Source organism: Oncorhynchus clarkii, chromosome 28 (genome assembly GCF_045791955.1).
Source record: "Oncorhynchus clarkii lewisi isolate Uvic-CL-2024 chromosome 28, UVic_Ocla_1.0, whole genome shotgun sequence".
Lineage (NCBI taxonomy): Eukaryota > Metazoa > Chordata > Actinopteri > Salmoniformes > Salmonidae > Oncorhynchus > Oncorhynchus clarkii.
This window is the reverse complement of record NC_092174.1, coordinates 12,021,002-12,045,303: the sequence shown is the minus strand read 5'-3', so window position 1 is coordinate 12,045,303 and position 24,302 is coordinate 12,021,002. Positions and strand designations below refer to the sequence as shown.

General features: G+C 42.2%; 1 protein-coding gene across 1 annotated transcript in view; it reads right to left on the bottom strand.

Moving 5' to 3' along the window:
* The window catches only part of LOC139387463 (phosphatidylinositol 3-kinase regulatory subunit gamma-like), a 47,324-nt gene that overhangs the window by 19,179 nt on the left and 3,843 nt on the right, over nucleotides 1-24,302 (bottom strand). Inside the window, exon 2 of the mRNA XM_071133655.1 lies at nucleotides 19,471-20,229. Coding sequence (XP_070989756.1) covers nucleotides 19,471-19,777 — 307 coding nt within the window. The 5' untranslated portion in view covers nucleotides 19,778-20,229. The remainder of the gene's footprint in view (nucleotides 1-19,470; nucleotides 20,230-24,302) is intronic.

Sequence of the window (24,302 nt, the reverse complement as noted above, 5' to 3'; positions counted from 1 at the left end):
ATGTATACTGATGCAAAGTATCTAGTTAATTCAATTCATACAACAAAATGAATTTCAATTCCCATGTATAGTGTTTTGGTTGCATTTTTACCAACACAGATATACAGCTCGCATGGTAATACATTCTTTGCGTTTGCAGTGGAAGAGCTGAAAGAACTACAAGCACAAGATGGTCTGTGCCAAGTGATCTGGATCAGGAGCAGATGTGTATAATTCCAAGTGGAAATATTACAGTCAGCTCATGTTTCGACGGGACTCTATAGAAACCAGTGTGAGTACTGACAACCCTGGTGCCAAACTTTCCCTGGCAACCCCTTCAACCCTCCAAGTCAACCCAGCAGGAAGCGAGCCAAACCGGAAGAGCGTGCAGCAGAGGCCATGGAATGTGCACACATGACGGGTAAGGGTTAGAGACCTGGGGAAGAGGTGCAGCGCACATGGTGCATTGGTGATGGTCACCACTTTGACCGGCTTATTAAGCGGAATGGGCTACCTGAAGACCCTAAACCGGTGTGCCAGAACTCCAAAGACATTCTCCACACACCTCCTCACTCTGGAGAGGCGGTAGTTGTCGATCTCCGTTTCCTCATCCAGCTGTGTCCAAGGATAAAGGCTGCATGATGTAGGGCTTCAGGACAAACGCCTCACCTGCCACCACAACACAGGACACAGGGACCTCTCTTACTGACAGACTTCTTGGAGGTGGCATGTGCACTGTATTTTCCGCCAGTGTGCCGATCAGGCCGCACCTGTTCCAGACACCTCCATCGCCGACCCTGCCATCGGTACCAACATCTATATGAATGAACCGCAGATCGGCATCTGCTTGTGCCATAGGCACAATGGAGTTGGGTCCCTTTGTAATTATAATAAATGGGAACCACCATTAGGTGGTGATGTGTTTGCCGTTTAGGGCACCAAGACACAGTGGGTAGTTCCAGCTTTCCCCAAACTTCCTTGGAATGGCCTCCCACTCCTCCACTGTCGTCAGCACTTTCATGTATTCCTGCCTGAAGATCTCACACAGGGCGTTGCAGGTCTAAATAACAACTTAAAATACTGTGTTGACTCACACGGAAGGTCTATTCTAAAGCGGAGAAAGTAAACCTAGTAGCCAGGTATCTCAGGGTTACTATTAGGCGCTCCCCTGCAGGAATAGTCTCGCAGACTTGTGCGTCTCTACCTCTGGTCTGTGGCTCCACCATCCTCAACAGGAAATTGAAGGCATCCTTGTCCATCCTCAACCAGCTTCTATCAGCGGGAGAGTCCTCTTCATCCAGTTCTCTCAGCAGCTGGCTGTAGCACCTCCCCTGTCACTGTAGCAACAACAACCTGGTCCATGTCCTCTATTTTTTCAGCAACATTCCCTTTTCTCGTCTTTGCAAGGAAACATGTATAAAATGATTTTAACATTGTATCAGTCACATGGATAATGATTTGGTAGAGATAATTGCAAGTAGAAGTAATACAAGTAATAATATTTACCTTAGTAAAATGAAAGCTGAAACAAGCACAAAGGGTTTCAGCATCCATCTTCACTGTCTCTGCCAACTGAATTTACTGTAGACTATGCTCCGATTGGCAGATATTAAAGATCATCCAAGATTCCATTTCAGTTGACAACACTGATGACTGCACCAGTGTCTCATCCCATTGCTGGCAACATCCCGCTGCCAGTAATATTGCCCCCCCACTTATGTATTTTTTGCCAGTGTATCAAGGCCCTTCAGATAAAAAAATAAATGGCAGAGCTAAGCAAAATCCTAGAGGGAAACCTGGTTCAGTCTGCTTTCCAACAGACACTGGGAGACAAATATACACTGGAGTTGCTTACCAAGACGACATTGAATGTTCCTGAGTGACCTAGTTACAGTTGACTTAAAATTGGCTTAAATCTATGGCAAAACTTGAAAATGGCTGCCTAGCAATGGTCATCAACCAACTTGACAGCAGTTGAAGGATTTTGAAACGATGAAATGAATCCAGAGCTGTATTCAAATACTCATCCTAACCGCACTAACCATACTATTTGTGATGTAAATTTGGTATGTAGTATGCTTATTGGTCATAGTATGGATAGAGTTCGTATGCCGAAGGTTCGCAGATGTCTTACTACATTCGCCTAAATTAAAGTTAGGGCCCATAATAAAATTAGAGGGAAATGGTGGAAAATATGCAGCAGAAGTCCGACGAGAGCGGATACAAATTCATTGCTTTATCTAATTAATGACAAATGTTAAGAAAATGGGCAGCAATGTAATAAAGTAATGACTTTTCAAATAAGTTACGCTACACATTATGTTGGCTGACAATTTGTTGGCTATGCTATCCTTACAAACCACATATCATTAGAGCAGTAGGTACCGGTATGGTAGCTAGCTACCTAACGTTAGTTGGCTACTAATACATCGAACTTACCAGTATATTAACTATATGATACCTAACTACCCAACCTCTGACTTGATTATTCACGCCATTCTTAGCTAAGTGCTATACTCCTTGTGCGTTCTCAATGGACATAAATTCACTCTTAACTATCTACTCCGATTTCAGAGCACTCTCGTCTGAGTGTGCCAGAGCGCAGAATAACGGATGAATTTACAAACACTCATCACCTGTTGAATATGGCCGGTGTCAGTAAACCTCGGCCAAAAAGCATAATTCATTTTACCAGGCCTCCCGAGTGGCGCAGTGGTCTAAGGCACTGCATCACAGTGCTAGCTGTGCCACTAGAGATCCTTGTTCAAGTCCAGGCTCTGTCGCAGCCGGCTGCGACCGGGAGACGCACAATTGGTTCAGCGTCATCCGGGTTAGGGGAGGGTTTGGCCGGCAGGGAAGTTCTTGTCCCATCGCGCACTAGCAACTCCTGTGGCGGGCCGGGTGCAATGCAACGCTGACACGGTCTCCAGGTGCACGGTGTCTTCTCCTCCGACACATTGGTGCGGCTGACTTCCTGGGTTAAGCGGGTATTGTGTCAAAAAGCAGTGCGGCTTGGCTGGGTTGTGTTTCAGAAGACGCACAGCTCTCGACCTTGGCGTCTCCAAAGTCCGAACGGGAGTTGCAGTGATGGGACAGGACTGTAACTACCAACTGAATACCACAAAATTGGGGAGACAAAAAAACTTTTTTTTTTTGCACAGTTATTCACCAATGCACTGGATAACATTAGAACAGCCTAACCAACTCTGCTAGGGCGAGTAAAATGGTCAGAGTGAGGCGTTCTCTCATTTGTGTCTGGGAGTAGCTATCCAGTTAGCTTGTGTGCTTGACTGCAGTTGTGATGGTCAGAACACTCGGATCAACCCTACTCCTCTCGGCCAGAGTGTGTGCTCTTAACGCTCCGAGAGGGAAACGCTCAGAATTTCCGAATGGACAATCGGACAACGTTCTGAATTTACAAAAACGTCCAGCGCGCAGACTCTGGGTGTGTTTGTAAATTCAATCTGGAGAGCTAGAGTGGTAAAATGTCTAGCTAGTAACGTAAACTCACTCCATACAAATACGCACAACTGTGACATTCAAACGAGGCTGCAAAGAAAACGAATGGGACTGTAGCGACTGTGTTGACTTCAAAAATCGGGGGTGTGAACTACATTTCTATTCAAGCGTTGATCGTCATGGTAACGACTATAGTATTGGAGAAAAGTTGAAAAAAAACGTACAGCACGCATAAAGCAACTATTTCCATCTTACAATCTCTCTCCACCAGGTGTAGCACTTCTCTCATCGTTTAAAAACAAGAAATGGACAGTGACGGCGGTAAGAGGGGGATACCTAGTCATTTTTTTGAGTCATCACTGCAAGCATCATGACTCTCAAAGTCGCTGTTTACTTCTGAAGATCACTTTAGCACCGCACTAAAAACCCAATTCAAATTCGACACAAACCTTCAAATAGGTATGTAATGACACATTACTCTTTTTAGTGTTTTATTTACATTTTAGAGGCGATAAGGTGAAAAGTTGGATAGATCGAGTGAAGAAAATACGTTTTCCCACACAATATCTGTCCTTCTCACTAGTTTCGCTTCCCCACCCGCCATTTTTAAAAAGACCCGACGGAGCTCATTGCCTTGTTGAATTATGCAGAAACAGGCAGCGTGGAGCTCATGTCATTGATTTTGTTGGAAAGGGGAGAAATTGTGCTTTACAATGGTATTAACATTACAGTTGATCTGGAAGTATTACGTTTTTGGGGGCGATAAAATAAGGTCAATTGTACGGACCAAGGCGATGTACAAAAGTCAGTGAGTTTACGTTAATATATTATGTTAACAAGCTAGCGAGAGGTTGCAACAGCATCAACTTCCGGTAGACAGGCATAGCGTTAGTATGCACAACTGAAAGGATACCGTTAGTTTACAGTATACTAAAATGAACTAATAATATGCCGTATATACTGTACACTCATTATGTAGTACACAGTATGTTAGTATGGGTATTCTAACACAGCCAAGGTGTTTGTATGTATTCATTCATTTAACACACACACACCAAAAATATAAAACGCAACAATTTCAAAGATTTTACTGAGTTACAGTTCATATAAGTAAAATCAGTCAATTGAAATTGTCTGCGGTTGTGAGTCCGGTTGAATGTACTGCCAAATTCTCTAAAACGACATTGAAGGCAGTTTATGGTAGAGAAGTGAACATTCAGTTCTCTGGAAACAGCTCTAGTGGACATTCCTGCAATTAATTAGCTTGGCAATTGCATGCACCCTCAAAAAACTTGAGACATCTGTGGCATTGTGTTGTCTGACAAAACTGCACATCTGGCCTTTTATTGTTCCCAGAACAAGGTGCACCTGTGTAATGATCATTCTGTTTTAATCAGCTTCTTGATATGCCACACCTGTCAGGTGGATGGATTATCTTGGCAAAGGAGAAACGCTCACTAACAGGGATGTAAATATGTTTGTGCACAACATTTGAGAGAAACACTCTTTTTGTGCATATGAAACATTTCTGGGATTTTTTTCCCCCAATTTCAGCTCATGAAACATAGGACCACTTTTCATGTTGTGTTTATATTTTTGTTTAATGTGGGGTTGTGTGTTATAATTTTTCTTCCACTGAGATTAAAATGGTATTTTGTTTAGCCCGTTGACAGAAAATTAAATCCATTTGAATCTCACTTTGTAACAACAAAATGTGGATAAAGTCAAGGGGTGTGAGTACCATCTGAAGGCACTGTATACAGTTTCTTCCAAATGACTTTCTATGGATTACATTTAATGTTTTTGGTTTAGTTTCGTGAGGAATCACCATATACTCCTCCAGAATGATACCTCTCTTCCAACTCTCCCTCACGCTTGGGTTTGTGTAGATTTAATAAAATAAAAATCAAATGATTATCTTCTTTTTGATAAACAGCTGTGGCCCTGGAGTTTCTCTTTGAGATTTTGGTGAGAGCACGCAGACTGCCAACAGCTTTATTCACGCTGGAATCGGTAGGCTGTGTAGAAGTTTAAAAGGTCTGTTCACAGGCTCACCAGCCGAGCCTCTCCGGCTAGCGCCTATTTTTAGACTTCTACACCAAATAAAAATCATATTGACATTCAGCCATGTTCACTTAACTACGAGATTATCAAGTGTAAAAATGTTGCATTTGCTTACCATCTTCTCACAGTGGTTTTGTGGAAAGCAGGCAGTGGCACGGCCGACGCAGATTGGATAAGGCCTTGCTATTTGAAGCAAAAAATATCTGCGCTATCCCCTCCATCAGTGTGGTTATGTAAGACATGGCTAGTTCTCCCACATTCATTCCCTCCCTCCCTTTTCTGTGTCCCTCTCTTTACTCATGAGGGCTTTAGAGCCATTCAGCCGAGGATATTTCATGCAGAGAAATGGAGATTAAATTCTTAAAAAGATGGAATACGAAGTAGGGGAAAACGATACCACTGGCCGCCCCCAACACCGTTCATTTTTCTGGGGCTTATCTGACGGCTGTCATGCAGCATGATCAAACAATTTCAGTACATATTGTGCTCTAATCGCGTGTGCTTGTTTGCAGTGACTTCTTTGTTGTTGTAATATGCCAAACGGACTTGGCCGTTTCGTCGATAAGGATTCCAGCTTTAAGATCGCATTAGTCAGGTTAAACCTTTGACAAAAATATATTTTTTAGGGACTCAAGTCGGGCCTACTTACTGTTGAGAGTTAGATCAATGAATACACAAGGTGCAATTTAGAAATTTGGTTGTGCATCAGTAGTCACTCAATAAGCCCATGTCAGCTAAAAATGTTTAGATTGCTAAATTGGTCTAGCAGACCAGGGTGGGGCACATTGATCACCATGGCCCCTCATGATGAGTTCTGTTTTTTGTGGCCCCCCATCCCTGCTCTAGATAGAACACTATATAGGTGGAGCCATGAAATATGCCTGGTATGAACCGCTGTCATTGTGACAGCAATGTATTACCTTGGCCTATTCCCCCATTCTCTTGGCCAGAGCAGTATTGAGTATTGAGTCAGTTTACTATACAAATTATCTTTATTTGTCTGGGCCACTGTCATCGGGACAGGACTTAGTCTGTACACTAGGAGTGACGGCAACCTATTGGGCTTCCGAGTGGCGCAGGGGTATAAGGCACTGCATCTTGGTGCAAGAGGCATCACTACAGTCCCTGGTTCAAATCAAGGCTGAATCACATCCGGCTGTGATAGGGAGTTCCATAGGGCGGCGCACAATTGGCCCAGTGTCGTCCGGGGTAGGCCGTCATTGTAAATAAGAATTTGTTCTTAACAGACTTGCCTAGTTAAATAAATAACATATTTGACTTTTATTACCTAGCTAGAACACCAACATGCAGTACCGGCAGCAGGTAGCCTAGTGGTTAGAGCGTTGGACTAGTAACCAAACGGTTGCTGGATCGAATCCCCGAACTGACAAGGTAAAAATCTCTCATTCTGCCCCTGAACAAGGCAGTTAACCCACTGCCCCCCGGGCGCCAAAGACGTGGATGTCGATTATGGCAGCCCCCCGCACCTCTCTGATTCAGAGGGGTTGGGTTAAATGCAGAAGACACGTTTCAGTTGAATGCATTCAACTGACTAGGTATCTTTCCCCTTGACACAATTCGTTGTGTTACAGCCGGAATTTAAAATGAATTAAATTTAAATTATGGGATATTGTGTGACACACAATGTCAAAGTGGAATTGTTTTTTAGAAATGTTTACAAATGATTTAGAAATGAAAAAGATGAAACGTCTTCAGTAAATAAGTATTCAACCCCTTTGTTATGGCAAGCCTATATGGGTCAAATTTAAAGAGTCAAAAATTGAATATCCCTTTGAGTGTGGTGAGGTTTTTTTATTTGACTTTGGTTTGGTCTGCTAAGATACTACAGGCATCCTTCATAATTCAGTTGCTGGTGTGTAATGAAGCCGCTCAATGATGTCATAATGGTGACTTTAAAACAGAGTTTAATGGCTGTGACAGAAGAAAAAAGAATGGATCAACAACATTGTAGTTACTCCACAATACTAACCAAAATGGCAAAGTGAAAAGAAGACCGATTGTACAGAATAACAATATTCCAAAACATGCATCCTGTTTCCAATAAGGCATTAAAGTAATACCGCAAAAAATCTGACAAAGAAATAAACTTCCTGTCCTGAATACAAAGCGTTATGTTTGGGGCAAATGTACCATTCTTGATATTTTCAAGCATAGTGGTATCTGAATCATGTTATGGGTATGCTTGTCATCTGCAAGGATTGGAAGTTTTTTGGGATAAAAATAAATGGTATAGAGCTAAGCATAGAAAAAAAAAATCCTAGAGGAAAACTTGGTTCAGGTCTGCTTTCAAAACAGACACTAAGAGACAAATTCACCAGGACAATAACCTAAAACAAGGCCAAATATACACTGGAGTTGCTTACCAAGAAGACAGTGAATGTTCCTGAGTGACAGAACTTTCAAGCGGATTTAAGTAAAAACTATATGTCAAGACCTGAAAATGGTTGTCTAGCAACAAACAAATTGACAGAGCTTGAATAATTTTGAAAATAATACTGGGCAAATGTTGCACAATCCAGGTGGTTGTGAGGCCAGTTGGACGTACTGACAAATTCTCTAAAACGACGTTGGAGGAGGCTTATGGTAGAGAAATGAACAGTCAATTCCCTGGCAACAGCTCTGGTGGACATACCTGCAATCAGCATGCCAGTTGCACGCTCCCTCAACTTGAGACATCTGTGGCTATTGTATTGTATTGTAAAAAAAAATAACAAATAAATCACAATTTTGAGTGGCCTTTTAGTCTCCAGGACAAGGTGCACCTGTGTAATGATCATACTGTTAGTCAACTTCTTGATATGCCACATCTATTAGGTGGATGGATTATCTTGGCAAAAGAGAAAACGCTGACTAATAGGAATGTAAACAAATTTGTGCAAAACATTTGAGAGAAATAAGCTTTTTGTGTGTAAGGAACATTTCAGGGATCTTTTATTTCAGCTCATGAAACATGTGACCAACACTTTACGTTGCGTTTATATTTTGTTCAGTGTATATTCACAAAGCAATATAAAGCCTGCAAATAAAAGTGAGCACAGTTCCAGCTGGTCCCTACATCTGCTGCCTAGGACTGGATTGGCATAGCATCCCCTTCCCTTCCCTTCGTTGGGTTATTTGAAAGCGGGTTCCTGGTAAGGAGAATAGAGCAGAGTAGAGAAAGGCCTCTCCTTTCTGAGAACTGGGGCGGGTGGATAGTTTATAGCTGCCTGGAGACAGTATCAGACGTGTATGTGAACCAGGGAGATGAGGAGGAGGAGTTTGCAAAAATGCCAAGCCATGGTTCACTTCAGCAGGCAGTAAAAAAAGTGAGGCCAGGGAGAGGAAGGAGGAGAAAACCCTCCTCGTTCGCAGAATTATTTTTGCAACACGAGAAACGATTCATTTAAAAAAAATGTCAAAAAAAGCACAACAGTGGGGCCTTCAGTCTGATTTTGATTTCAAATCTGATGTAATTCCCAAAGTGCCTGTGTTTCTCTGGCAAATAACACATTTATGTGAATGGACATATCTGTAAAAACTATCTGAAAAGAAAAGGCCTAGGCATACTCGTTTCTTAAAACAGTCAGGACCAAAGTTGAGCGAATTTGAAAAGCATTGAGTCAAAGGATTCTTTCATTTGGCCATTTTATTCAAAGTCACGTTTCCCTGTGAAAGGTGAGGAAGAAACTAGAGTGTACTCGTAACATATGCCTAGACTGTGCATTCTAGAATACAAAACCAAGTCATCTTGAAATGCATGAAGAATTCAGCCCATACAAAATAAGCCCATCATATAAAGGTTCTGTTTTAACAATGCAACTAAACATTAAATCAAGGCTAAATGCTGAATCTCTAAAAGAAAAGAAGGTACAGTGCCTTAAAACGTATACGTACCCCTCGACTTAATCCACGTTTTTGTGTAACAGCCTGAATTCAAAATTGATTCTCACCCATCTATACAAAATACCCCATAATCAGAAAGTGAAAATACGTTTTTTGGAAATGTTTGCAAATGTATTGAAAATTAAATACAGAAATATCTATTTATATAAGTATTCACACCACTGAGGCAATACATGTTAGAATCACCTTTGGCTGTGATTTCAGCTGTGAGTCTTTCTGGGTAAATCAATAAGAGCTTTCCACACCTAGATTGTACAACATTTGCACATGATTATTTTTTACAAAATTTTACAATTCTTCAAAATCTGTCAAATTGGTTGTTGATCATTTCTAGACAGCCATTTAAGTCTTGCTATAGATTTTCAAGATTATTTCAGTCAAAACTGTAACTAGGCATTCAAGAACATTCAACGTCATCTTGATAAGCAACTCCATGTATAGGCATGTGTTTTAGGTTATAGTCCTGCTAAAAGGTGAATTTGTCTCAGAGTTTACAGTGCATTCGGAAAGTATTCAGACCCCTTCTCTTTTTCCAAATTGTGTTACATTACAGCCTTATTCTAAAATTGATTAAATAAAACATTTTCCACATCAATCTACACACAATACCCCATAGTGACAACGCAAAAACAGGTTTAGAAATACCTTATTTACATAAGTATTCAGACCATTTGCTATGAGAACTGAAAATGAGCTCAGGTGCATCCTGTTTTTCCATTGAACATCTTTGAGATGTTTCTACAACTTGATTGGAGTCCACCTGGTAAATTCAATTGATTGGACATGATTTGGAAAATAACACACCTGTCTATAGAAGGTCCCACAGTTGACAGTGCATGTCAGAGCAAAAACCAAGCCATGAGGTCAAAGGAATTGTCAGTATTGCGCTGAGACAGAATTGTGTCGCGGTACAGCTCTGGGGAAGGGTACCAAAATAATTATACAGCATTCAAGGTCCCCAAGAACACCGTGGCCTCCATCATTCTTAAATGGAAGAAGTTTGGGACCACCAAGACTCTTCCTAGAAATGCCCGGCCAAACAGAAATTAGGGGAAAAGGGCCTTGGTCAGGGAAGTGACCAAGAACCCGACGGTCACTCCGAGAGCTCCAGAGTACCTCTGTGGAGATGGGTGAACCTTCCAGAAAGACAACTGTCTCTGCAGCACTCCACCAATCAGGCCTTTATGGTAGAGTGGCCAGATGGAAGCCACTCAGTAAAAGGCACATGACAGTCCTTTTGGAGTTTGCCAAAGGGCACCTAAAGGACTCTAAACAAGATTATCTGGTCTGATGATAAACAAGATTGAACTCTTTGGCCTGAATGCCAAGCGTCATGTCTGGAGGAAACCTGGCACCGTCCCTACGAAGAAGCATGGTGGCAGCAACATGCTGCGGGGATGTTTTTCAGCGGCAGGGACCGGGAGACTAGTAAGAATCGAGGGAAAGATGAATGGAGCAAAGTACTGAGAGATCCTTAATTCAAACCTGCTCCAGAGCGCAGACTGGACCTCAGACTGGGGTAAAGGTTCACCTTCCAACAGGACAACAACCCTAAGCACATAGCCAAGACAATGCAGGAGTGACTTTAGGACAAGTCTCTGAATCTCCGTGAGTGGCCAAGCCAGAGCCTGGACTTGAACATCTCTGGAGAGAATTGAAAATAGCTGTGCAGCGATGCTCCCCATCCAACCTGACAGAGCTTGAGATGGTCTGCTGAAAAGAATGGAAGAAACTACCCAAATACAGGTGTGCCACGCTTGAAGCGTCGTACCCAGGAAGACTAGTGGCTGTAATCGCTGCCAAAGTTGCTTCCACAAAGTACTGAGTAAAGGGTCTGAATTAGGGATGCACAATATCGGAATCAGCCGATATTAGCTAAAAATGCTAACATCGGCATTGGCTCTATGTATAGTTTAACGACCGATGTGCAAAACCGATGTGCATACCTGTATAACGTTGGTAGATGAAGTAATGACACGACAAAAAAAAAAAAAAAAAACAGCGCTACACGTGCAACAGGGTATTCCTAACCTCGCCCACAATGTCTGCTGTGTGAATCTATTTTGAAGTTTCAAAGCAAGATAACAGAAAGGCCATATGCAACGTTTGTGCTGCCATTATTTCCCAAGGGGGAGAAAGTGAAACCTTTCAATACCACAAACCTAATTACTCATTTGAAAGTGCATCACCCCCAGACGTTCAGCGACTACTTAGAACAAAAAGCAGAAAACTAAGTGCACACTTCCAACAACTAAACAAGTTCAAGTAGTCCTTTGAAAGAGTAAGAACATTTCAGCGAGACAACTCAGAAGGCGAAATCCATTAACACCAAGATAATTGCATTGCCCTTGACAATAAACATTTCTGTCGTGGATGATGTTGGCTTTCGCCGACTGGTCGAGCACCTGGAAACCCTGTACACTACCAAGTAGGCGCTATTTGTCAGTTGTTGCCCTACCAGAGTTACACAGATTTGTTGAAACGCACATCCATAAGCTATGGGCGTTACTGCTGCTAGCGTCACGACTGACATTTGGATCAGCGATGTCACAAGCATGCCGTGTCTGACAGCACAGTGGGTCGACGAGGATGTTGTACTGAGGAAAGCAGTACTGCATGCTCAAGAATGTGCAGGTTCTCATACCGCTGCTGCCATTTCAATGGCATTTGAGAACATGTTTGAAACATGAACACACTCCTCGCTCCATTCGAACAACTGACTCGAGAAATAAGCTCATCAATTGCGTTTGCAGCAGACGTAATACACTCTGTCATGGCATTGAAACGCCTGCTCAACAAAACTGCTGACACAGACCGTGGGGTTAAAACTTGCAAAAGTACTCGAGGCTGGGTGACATTCTCTCTGAGGCTCTTTACTGTGTCGCCACCATGCTCGATGCTAGGTAAAAGGACCGCTACTTTGACGCAGACAAGAAACAGGGTTTACGTGAAATGTTACAGACAAAACTGGACAAGACGGAAACAGACAATGCGCACTGAGGAAGATGACTCACGATAGAGGCGGCCACGGACCGACATAGTTGAAACTTCACTGTTCGACATATATGATGAAATCAGCTTCATTAAATAGTTCCCGCAAAACACCAGTCTCAATGTCAACAGTGAAGAGGCGACTCCGGGATGCTGGCCTTCTAGGCAGAGTTGCAAAGAAAAAGCCAGATCTCAGACTGGCCAATAAAAATAAAAGATTAAGATGGGCAAAAGAACACACACACTGGACACAGGAACTGCCTAGAAGGCCAGCATCCCAGAGTCGCCTCTTCACTGTTGACATTGAGACTAGTGTTTTGCGGGAACCATTTAAATGAAGCTGCCAGTGGAAGACTTGAGAGGTCTCGGTTTCTCAAACTAGACACTAATGTACTTGTTTTCTCTTACTCAGTTGTGCACCGGGGCCTCCCACTCTTTCCATTCTGGTTAGAGCCAGCTTGTGCTGTTCTGTGAAAGGAGTAGTACAAGATCTTCAGTTTCTTGGCAATTTCCCGCATGGAATAGCCTTAATTTCTCAAAACAAGAATAGACTGACGAGTTGCATAAGAAAGTTATTTGTTTCTGGCCATTTTGAGACTGTTAAATCGAACCCACAAATGCTGATGTTCCAGATACTCAACTAGTCTAAAAGCCAGTTGTATTGCTTCTTTAATTAGTACAACAGTCTTCAGCTGTGCTAACAAAAGGGTTTTCTAATGATCAATTAGCCTTTTAAATGATAAACTTGGATTAGCTAACACAACGTGCCATTGGAACACAGGAGTGATGGTTGCTGAAAATGGGCCTCTGTACGCCTATGTAGATATTCCATTAAAAAAAACTGCAGTTTCCAGCCACAATAGTCAATTATAACAATAATATAATGTCTACACTGTATTTCTGATCAATTTGATGTTATTTGAATGGACAAAAAAAATAAGTGCTTTTCTTTTCTTTCAAAAACAAGGACATTTCTAGGTGACCCCAAACGTTTGAGCAGTAGTGTGTACACACACACGGGGTAGACATTTAAAAAAAATAATAATAATACACTATTGCACACAGTGAGTCGATGTAACCGATGACTTTTTCAAGCACATTTTATTTAGGCTTGCCATAAGAAAAGTGTTTAACACTTATTGACAAGACATTTCAGCTTTTCACTTTTAATTAAATTTGTAAACATGTGTGAAGTCAAGGGGTATGAATACTTTCTGAAGGCCCTGTACACATCGGTCAATCTATTCACACAACAACTAGGGCCTCCATTTCTTGAGGAAGATAAAGATTATATCTGTAAAAATGTGAACCTACCCATTCCTAATCTACAATGCATTGTTGGTGCTGTGCCAAGCCCTACTCCCTCTCTTCTGGCTCCACTGTCTCTGTTGGCAGAGCATTTGGCATGTTTCCCCAGCTCTACCCAAATCAGAGAAATCTCTGCTGCCCAACTGGTTTCTCTCACCGATCATCAACTCTGAGAAGGACCTCTCCCGACAACCCAGTCTGGCCTAGGCCTATACGTTTACAAGGATTGGGAAATGCCAGGGATCTCACAGTGCGATATTATCGGGATACTTATGTATTGTGATTCCCACGATTCTATATTCAATGTGATTGATACTGCGATTTTTTTGCAATTTGATGTTCCAAACATATGGCTCACTATGCTGCCCTGCCAAGCAAAAAGGGAGTAACTGCTCATAGTGTGGAACTGAGAAAAATGGGTTTTATTTACCTTGGTTTCACAGTAACTTTATGCAGTTACTGCTAACATGACCCCCAATTTCTTCAAAACACAATAGAGGCAGGATACTTGTCCACATGATTAAGCATGTATTTAATGTAACAAAAATGACTAACTCTTTTTCAACCAAATGAGAAGTTACTGCCTTTTTGCTTGGTAGGGCAGGACCGGTCTGCTGTAGAGAGTCGAGAGAGCACGAGAAAATTAGTTTTGATCAGTCATTGAAATAAAAGTGCTGAAAACATGTTAGCTCAGCATTTAGAAAAAGATAAAGAATAAGCTCAAGGATGAAAAAAAATACTGGATTTATGGCACAAGAATGGCTGACTAGCCCTAGATAACGCCACCTAGCAACAACAAAAAAAGTATCCAAAATGATTGACTCCCTTGATAAAGATGAGCAACAAAAAAACAGTACAAAATAAACACTAAGCTATATTCTATGAAAAAAACAAAAACAGGCAAATTATATTATACTAATACAATTACTCAGAGAATTATAAACTTTTTTACAAATTACTTCACATATCTTCATTATAAAGGGTTTTAACACTGTTTCCCATGCATAAACAATTAATGAACATGCACCTGTGGAAACGGTCGTTAAGACACTAACTGCTTACAGACGGTAGGCAATTAAGGTCACAGTCATGAAACCTTAGGACACTAAAGAGGCCTTTCTACTGACTCTGAAAAACACCAAAAGAAAGATGCCCAGGGTCCCTGCTCACCTGCGTGAACATGCCTTAGGCATGCTGCAAGGAGGCATGAGGACTGCAGATGTGGCCAGGGCAATAGATTGCAATGTCCATACTGTGAGACGCCTAAGACAGCGCTACAGGGAGACAGAATGGACAGCTAATCATCCTCGCAGTGGCAGACCACGTGTAACAACACCTGCACAGGATCGGTACATCTGAACATCACACCTGCGGGACAGGTACAGGATGGCAACAACAACTGCCCGAGTAACACCAGGAACGCACAATCCCTCCATCAGTGCTCAGACTGTCTGCAATAGGCTGAGAGAGGCTGGACTGAGGGCTTGTAGGCCTGTTGTAAGGCAGGTCCTTACCAGACATCACCGGCAACATCACCTATGGGCACAAACCCACAGTCGCTGGACCAGACAGAACTGGCAAAAAGTGCTCTTCACTGACGAGTCGCGGTTTTGTCTCACCGGGGGTGATGGTCGATTTGCGTTCATCGTCGAAGGAATGAGCGTTACACTAAGGCCTGTACTCTGGAGCGGGATCGACTTGGAGGTGGAGGGTCCGTCATGGTCTGGGGCGGTGTGTCACAGCATCATCGGACTGAGCTTGTTGTCATTGCAGGCAATCTCAACGCTGTGCGTTACAGGGAAGACATCCTCCTCCCTCATGTGGTACCCTTCCTGCAGGCTCATCCTGACATGACTCTCCAGCATGACAATGCCACCAGCCATACTGCTCGTTCTGTGCCTGATTTCCTGGAAGACAGGAATGTCAGTGTTCTGCCATGGCCAGCGAAGAGCCCGGATCTCAATCTCATTGAGCACGTCTGGGACCTGTTGGATTGGAGGGTGAGGGCTAGGGCCATTCCCCCCAGAAATATCTGGGAACTTGCAGGTGCCTCGGTGGAAGAGTGGGGTAACATCTCACAGCAAGAACTGGCAAATCTGGTGCAGTCCATGAGGAGGAGATGCACTGCAGTACTTAATGCAGCTGGTGGCCACACCAGATACTGACTGTTACTTTTGTTTTTGACCCCCCCTCCCCCTTTGTTCAGGGACACATCATTCAATTTGTTAGTCACATGTCTGCGGAACTTGTTCAGTTTATGTCTCATTTGTTGATTCTTATGTTCATACAAATATTTACACATGTTAAGTTTGATGAAAAGAAACTCAGTTTACTGTGAGAAGACGTTTCTTTTTTTGCTGAGTTTATATTTAGTTTAAACGAGTAATACAAAATAAAAAAAATATTTGTGCATTATTCCCACCCCTGTTTCCAATATGTGCAGCCAAGTTTCATACTCCTGGCAGAAGCAACCAGGTTTCTGGCTAAAATGTCCAGGTACTTGGTGAAGTTCATGATGCCGCTGGCTTTAACAAGGCCCCGGGGGACCCAGTGGAATCAAAATAGCCCGATAACAAAAGATCCACCACCAGTAAGTATGAGGTACTTTTTCTGCATAAAGCCTCTGTTTTTCTTCCCCAACACACCAATGGGGTGCGTGGCATTAGAGCTCTAATTTCATGTCATCTGACCATAGCACCAGTTTCAATCCAGGTGACAATGCCGTTAAGCGTACTTTACCAAGTACCAGGACATTTTGGCCAGAAAACCTGGTTGCCTCTGCCAGGAGGCTGAAACCTGGCTGATCTTTCAGCAAGACAATGCACACATCAAAAACCACAAAGAAATGGTTCAATTGACCACAAATCTAACATTTTGATACAGTGATCGCAGTCTCCGGACTTGAAACTCATTTAAAACCTGTGGTTTGAATTGATCCCTCTTAAATATGTGTTCTCCAATCTCATAAAGCGTTTGAGAAAAAGTGACAATTTTGACCCCTAACTTTGAAGAAAAAAAGTATTACTATTATTATGTATGTATGTATGTGCTGAACAAAAATATAAAAACGCAACAGTTTTACTGAGTTACAGTTCATATAAGGAAATCAGTCAATTGAAATAAAGAAATTAGGCCCTAATCTATGGATTTCACATGACTGGCACAGCCATGGGTGGGCATAGGCACATTTCAAGATCTTTGAAGGTTTCAAGTGGAGTCGCAAAAACCATCAGGCACTCACTGATGAAACTGGCTCTCATGAGGACCGCCACAGGAAAGGAAGACCCAGAGTTACCTCTGCTGCCGAGGATGTTCATTAGATTTACCAGCCTCAGAAATTGCAGCCCAAATAAATGCTTCAGAGAGTTCAAGTAACAGAAACACGAGCAACGGACATTAGACCGGTGGAAATCTGTCCTTTGGTCTGATGAGTCCATATTTGAGATTTTTGGCTACAACACCATGTCTTTGTGACAGAGTAGGTGAATGGATGATCTCCGCATGTGTGGTGCCCACCATGAAGCATGGAGGAGGTGTGATGGTGCTTTGCTGGTGACACGATCTGATGTATTTACAATTCAAGGCACACTTAACAAGCAGAATACTGTGGTACGCCATCCCATCTGGTTTGAGCTTAGTGGGACTATAATTTGTTTTTCAACAGGACAATGACCCAACACACCTCCAGGCTGTGTAAGGGCTATTTGACCAAGAAGGAGAGTGATGGAGTGCTGCATCAGATGACCTGGCCTCCACAAACACCTGACCTCAACCCAATTGAGATGGTTTGGGATGAGTTGGACTGCAGAGTGAAGGAAAAGCAGCCAACAAGTGCTCAGCATATGTGGGAAATCCTTCACAGTTGGAAAAGCATTCCAGATGAAGCTGGATGAGAGAATGCCAAGTGTGCAAAGCTGTCATCAAGGCAAAGGGTAGCTACTTTAACAAACTCAAATATAAATATATATTTTGATTTGTTTAACACTTTTTTTGGTTACTAAATGATTCCTTGTGTGTTATTTCATAGTTGTGATGCCTTCACTATTTTTCTACAATGTAGAACATAGACAAAATAAAGAAAAAACCTTGAATGAGTAGGTGTCCAAACATTTGACTGGTACTGTGTATATATAACAAATCGATACTTGGAGTCAAAGTATCAATATAATATCGTCCAAAATTATACCCCCCCGACCCCTCACTAACGTTCACTCCAGCTTATCCTGAAGCTCTACCATTGCTTCTTTCCAGGTAAAACATTCACCATGTTCCTTTCCAGGTAGCATAATAAACGCCTGCAGAATTCCAGTTAAAATGTCATGCAAGACAGATGAGTTTGCAACAGGCCTGTACTTGGGCTAAATAGGCCTGCACTGGCATGCTTACCAAATGAGTGAACATGAATTACAAATGAGTCACTGTACAGCCTAAGCGATGAAAACCTAAATCGCCAAAACTACAGGCAATTCAAAGTTCATTATGTGTTGGGAGATGGTGCTAAGAGCATCTTTCACTAAAGGGCAGAAGGGAGCTTTGGGGAAATATTCCTTTTGACAGAGAAGGAATGTGTATTTTCATCCAGACACAAATCACATAATTGGCCAGATATCATTTTTTTTAAATTCATTTTGGCCCAATGAACCGCTGGCATTCCTAATAAAGAATGAATGCGAGGGAGTGAGAGAGAAAACTAGGAGTGGAGAAGAACTAGTAAATGCATAAGTTGGCCTTGCCGAGGAAGGGCCAAAGCCAAGGGTATATTTGAGTTGGCCAGCACCTCAGTAAAAAAAATACTTCATGAATTTATATTAAATCATCCATATATTTACGCAGTAATATAGTAGTTCAGAGATTAAATGGCCGGAGAGTTTTTCGCTTGGTGAAACAATGTGATATTATGTTCCCTGACAATTTGGCTTATTCATAATAAATTAAACTGGAACATTCCTCTACTCAGGAGCAGCCCGTTAGAAATGCAAACTGAGTTCCTAAATTACTTAATAACCTCTCATATGTGTATAGGGAGTTTAGTCAAATCAGTGTAATGGGTATATAAAAAGTTTGCGTAGCACCATAGAGCTAGGGTTGGTGGATATAGTTAGTTGAAAAATGTTGACCATTATTGAACATCGACATCATACTATCCAAATAAAGTCAGTAATAGGCTCTGGGTCACAACACGGTTGACTGCAACTCAATCCTGTCCTTCGCAGGAGAGTTGAATGAAGGGTCAAGGCAAAATATACAAGACAGTCTGAAGAAAACTTGACCAAGAGAGTCAGGTCAGTAACTGGATTAGGTTCAAATGAGAATTTGTTAGTTGTATTTGGAATGAGGGAAAGGCCTATGACAGCTCTTTAGGGTAGATTAGAAGGGTCAGTGTGCGGTCAGAGTAAAATGTGAAAGCTTTCGACAACTCCCAAAACAATAAGCTAAGAGCAGGGCAAACCAACACTTCCTTCCAGACAAATATCATTAGTAGCAAATATTAACATTTCCTAACAAATATGGGCTTTGCATTCAATGATTTATGTTCCCTTACAATCTCCAGCATTGTTTTTTGAAACAACTTCGAGAGGAATGCACAACTCTCCATGACGTTGAAGGGCAACCTCATTGGAGTATCAATCAACATCTCAAAAATATTTTTTGGGACAGAAAATATTAATACAAACTAAAATGCTGGTCACATATCTCTGAAGAAACAATGAATCAATAAAACAGAATATGAAAAATCCAGTGAAATATGTTGGCTTCAGGCTTTACCTTGTTGTGGCTCAGGCCCCGGGGCTGCTGGGAAGGGTCTTTGGGAGCGAGGCTGACTGGGCGGCGGTGCCATCCTCACAGGGCCCACAAACTGGACATATGTCCCCGGGAAGTCCCCCCTCTGCTTAGTGCGTTCGTTGAAGCCCAGCAGCCAGCCCAGGAGCTCGGGACGCTCCTCATCCCACTCCTTGAAGCCCAGGGAGGCCTTGCTGACGGTCAGAATGTCCCCGGGCTGCAGGTCAATGTCCTCCTCCAAGTCCTTGGTGTAGATGTAGAGGGCACGATACTGGAAACCATCGACCGCCATTTTAAGAAACCGATAAAAGCTGCCGAAGACGCCGAGAGGATGCGAAAATTGGCCCAATGCTACGGCAACCAGGAAACGATGATGATGATTTTGCTTGGAGTAGTGGTTGTTTAGGGCCAAATAACTATCAACTGAAGCTTAGAAGCATTGCTGAAATGGCCGAGTCTATACAGCAAGGTAGGTAGGGTGCTCCTGTCTTAGAGCTGGCCGGTGTTGGCGCAGTGGAGCACTTTCCTCAGCTTGATACCCCGGTTTAACCAAATGATGGAGCAGAGGGACAGCGTTGGCAACATGCTCCTTCAAGCAGCAAAAACAAGCTAGACAGCTCGAAACCTAACTGAGGCCCAGTGTTGGTCTCTTCAGTCAACCTCGTCTGTGGGGGTGGAGGCAAAGTAGGACAGTCCAACAGTTGTTGATTTTCTCAGGCTCCTCACATTCTGGACAGTGACAACCTGCAGTGCACAGAGAGAAAAAAATATACAAAAAGTGGGCTTCTAGGGGAAAATGCATTGATAATGTAAAAAATAACTTTATCACATTACAGTATGTATTCTACAGACACGCAGTAGCCTACAATAAGCAAAGCATCCCTGTGTCACCGCCGCAAAGCACAAAGCATGAAAACGCAGAGCAACGCGTTTGTGCAATCCTGTTTGGGATGGAAGGATCGGATGATGCTACTGCGTCATAACTTTCCACAGACCCCCCCAAATCAGATTGCATCACATTTCCGAATCTCAATTTGAAACAACTACTTTGAAATAAGTCACATCACTATACCGCAGCGCTCTCAATAAAATCGGTGATGCTCTGAAGAGGATCATATGGATAAATACGTGTGCAATAGCAAACGTTAGAGTCAGGAAATATGACGAGCCTTACAGTTTTAAAGCATCAAAATCAAAGAAAGCAGTTTCACTTGCAACCGTTTTTAGATAGGGGAAAGTGGGCTATTATGACCCACTTAAGACCGTTCTGCTGCCTAAGAAATATTTTGTCAGCCTTCTCGAAAAGTTGCCTAATCGTGCCAAAACCCTTCAACGCAACAAGAGTGAAACAAAGACCTTTCGATGCAAGACGCGCCTTTCTCTTATAATCTGATATAATCCGTTGCAGAAAAACATATTTCCCATGCATTCATTCATACTTGCTTCATTCCAGTCAATATGGTAAATAAGGTCCTCAACGGCTATGTAGACCCACCATTACATCACGGTTTTTCAGGTCTCACCTAGGCCTAATAAATTATTCAAGACTAGTTAAGTGTCAAAATCTTACATTTGATCAGTTAATTCAGAGCCACAGTAGGAAAATCCCATCTTAAAACATGAAGACCTACATGACTCTATCCACAGTCAAAGACAAATGGTCAATTACCTTTGTTTATGCGTACTGTAGCTTCAGCAAGAGTGAAGCAAAAATATTTTTTTAAAGTGACCAAGTCAAAAACGGCAACTGTGCCTCAGAGAGACATTCGGCTTTCAGTTTCCCCCCTGGATGAATTGATGACAAAAAGAAAATCCAAAGACAGGAGGGGGTGTAATGGAGGGGTTGGGCTTGTGACTCAGGAAATAAGAGCTCAGCAGCCCCCAGAGTTTTTGGGGCATCTCTCGAAAACGTCCAAATAAACTACTCTTTTTGAAGCCCAGTTTAGAGCAGTAAAGTATGTTTTGAGTGGATATGATAGGTTGCGGCTAAAACCTAAATAACAGGAAAAATTCAAACTGTACACCGCTCTCTTCATATCCGGGGGTACGCGCACTTCAACCCTCAGACAAACTTCCCATTTGATATGCAAGCAAACATTCTCGTAATAGTCTGTCCTAATGTCACCGCTATAAAACATGAAACAGTTATCATGATTACAGGACGTACCGTTGGGCAACACTACTCACCCCACTTTTGGGCAGAGAGAAACTGGAGAGACTTACCAAGGCTCTGTCTGACATCCCCGGTGTCAAAAAAAAGTCGCCAGGGTAGACAAGTGGCACTGGCATACCCAACCACAGCCGGCAATCCCCCTCCCCTTGCGTCCCCCCCCCCTCTCCCCTTGCGTCCCCCCCCCCCCCCCCCCCCCTCCCCTTGCGTCTCCCCCCTGCCAAAAAAAATCCATTCCTCTGCCATTTTGTTTATTTATATTCACATATCTTGTAGAAGACAACTGCAATCATCCCGCACTCCGTGGTGGTCCACGTCAGCATTTTATTCCACAGCAACAAAAAAAAGGTGCTACAGCTAATACCAGTTGAATGGAGAATCATCTCTGTTACAATCCTACACATGGAGTGCAGCCCACATTTCAAGGCAGCAGCTGGCAGGCTGGTCGTCACTGGATCCATCCCTTCCCCCCCCCCCTCACTTTTATTCAGTCAAGAGATGACACTGCTATCAGGAGAGCCCAAACGGCTGAGGGAGACCACAGAAAATAATGAACTAATAAAAAAAAAGGCAATAAACTCACTGTTGCTAGAGAGAGGGAAACTAAGCCTGGCCTCATTGGCTGCTGTTTGGCCATGTGCTCCGGAGTCAGAGAAGCTCAGGCAAATCAAGGAAATGTTCTAATATTAGAAAATGTATCTAGGCAGTGATCAAGCTCCTGACCCAAACAACTTCACCTTTTTTACACTGCACTATTTTTTGCATCCTCAGACACTCGGTCATTTGATGAAAATATATGCAGTATGATCAAATATATATCAATGATTGTTTTTTATTATACAGACAATTATTGTCTGGTGCTGCAATATAATGTAAGCTATATTTTACCATTACCAGTAAAGGACCACCAAAATTAACAGACAGGTTATTCTGGGGAAGTAGATAAAAGGGCTTCACTCCCAAAATCCAGAAGTATCCCTTCGCACTTACACATTTGTAACATATTGTACAAATTGGAATTCGTAACGTTTCATAACAATTAGTGTTTAATTCGAATTAGTGTTGATACCAAAATGATTTCACGGCACACAAAAAAAGGCGTATTAGCCAAAGTCACAAAATGGCAATTGAGCCGGACAGATATTTTGAGTTCAATATCATTACATTGGACATTTTTGAACGCAATCAGCTTTATAAATCAGCAATATTTTGCATTATGTTAGCATATTATCACAAACAAGGTACTAGGGTCGTGAATTGATGCTGGCTTCAGCTGTAAGCTAGCAAGGAAAGTTAGCCTGCAATGCTGAAAGCTACCGGACTTGCATTGTAGTGCTCTAGTCTGCACTGGACATTGTTTTGGGAGCAGTAATTAGCCGTCTCAATATTGCTACATGCCGTGTTGCATTGTTCAAGTGTGTTAACTTCTGTGCAGCATAAGTGGTGATGCAGCCCACACTCCCAGTGAGTTCAATGGTTCCTCAAGGCGGGCTAAAGCTAGCAATGGGTAAGTGGAGCAGGCACAGTGCTCTCACGCTATGGGGACATCGGCTACGCTGACAGACAGACTTGATCCTCTCTCAAATCAGTAGATGGCATGATACACATGACACTTATTAAAAATTCTAGTACTGAACCGTTTTTCATGTTCTAGTATCGAAAAAGTACAGAAGTTTTGGTATACCGTGCAACACCAATAAGAATTGCAACATGTTTGCAGGATGTAACATATCATACGAAATGGATGTGCACAATTTTCGGGACCCATTTTGGCTTGGGCACTACTTTCAAAACTACTGGCTTAAATGAAACAAAAGCTCTGGGACGTCAGAGGAGCTGCAAGCCAATATATTTTGGTACATATTCATTGCTACTTCTGAGCAATTTTTAAACAGTTTTCCCAAAATAAGAAAACAGTAAAACATAATACCACCGTAAAGTATGGATGAGCGTTTGAAATAATTCACTATTCGAATATCAGTTTGTTGTTGTTGATTTATTTGCTTGTAAATGTATATTTGTAAAATATATTTGTAACTTTGCTACGTCAAAGACTAGTTAACTCGTAGCAGCCACTGTCATTTAGAATCCCATATAACAGTGCCTGTCTTGACTGGAGTAGCCTAGAGATGCTAGCTATCTATATCTAGCTAGGTTAACCCATAAACCATAACCCATAAACCTTAAAAATGCAATATGCTGAAATCGCTCTGCCATTTCCTGATTGGTAAAATTGGAATAGTTCACCTAATTTCAGTTTGTGACAATGCAAGCAGTCATTGCGTAGAGAATCATTGAACCATCTAAACTGCTGTATAATATATTTTCCATAACCAAAAATATAGGATTTTCAACTGGTGTACAAAACCAAAAGTAAGACAAAAACTAAATTTAAGAACGGGAAGCATAGAACATATCTACCGCTTAGACTTTGAATGAGAATTACAAATCTATAACTCACATGCGCATTTGGTCAGCTTGTCCAAAAAGTTACATATTGTAGTTTTAACCCTTAGTTTAACAATTTAAAATGTCAACTTCAAATTGGGTCGAGACGTATCCCAGCAACATTCAGATTAAACAGCCTACCTTCAGTGGCGCTCTTCCTTTTTAGGGGAAAGGGAAGAGAGCTTGTGACGTGACCTCT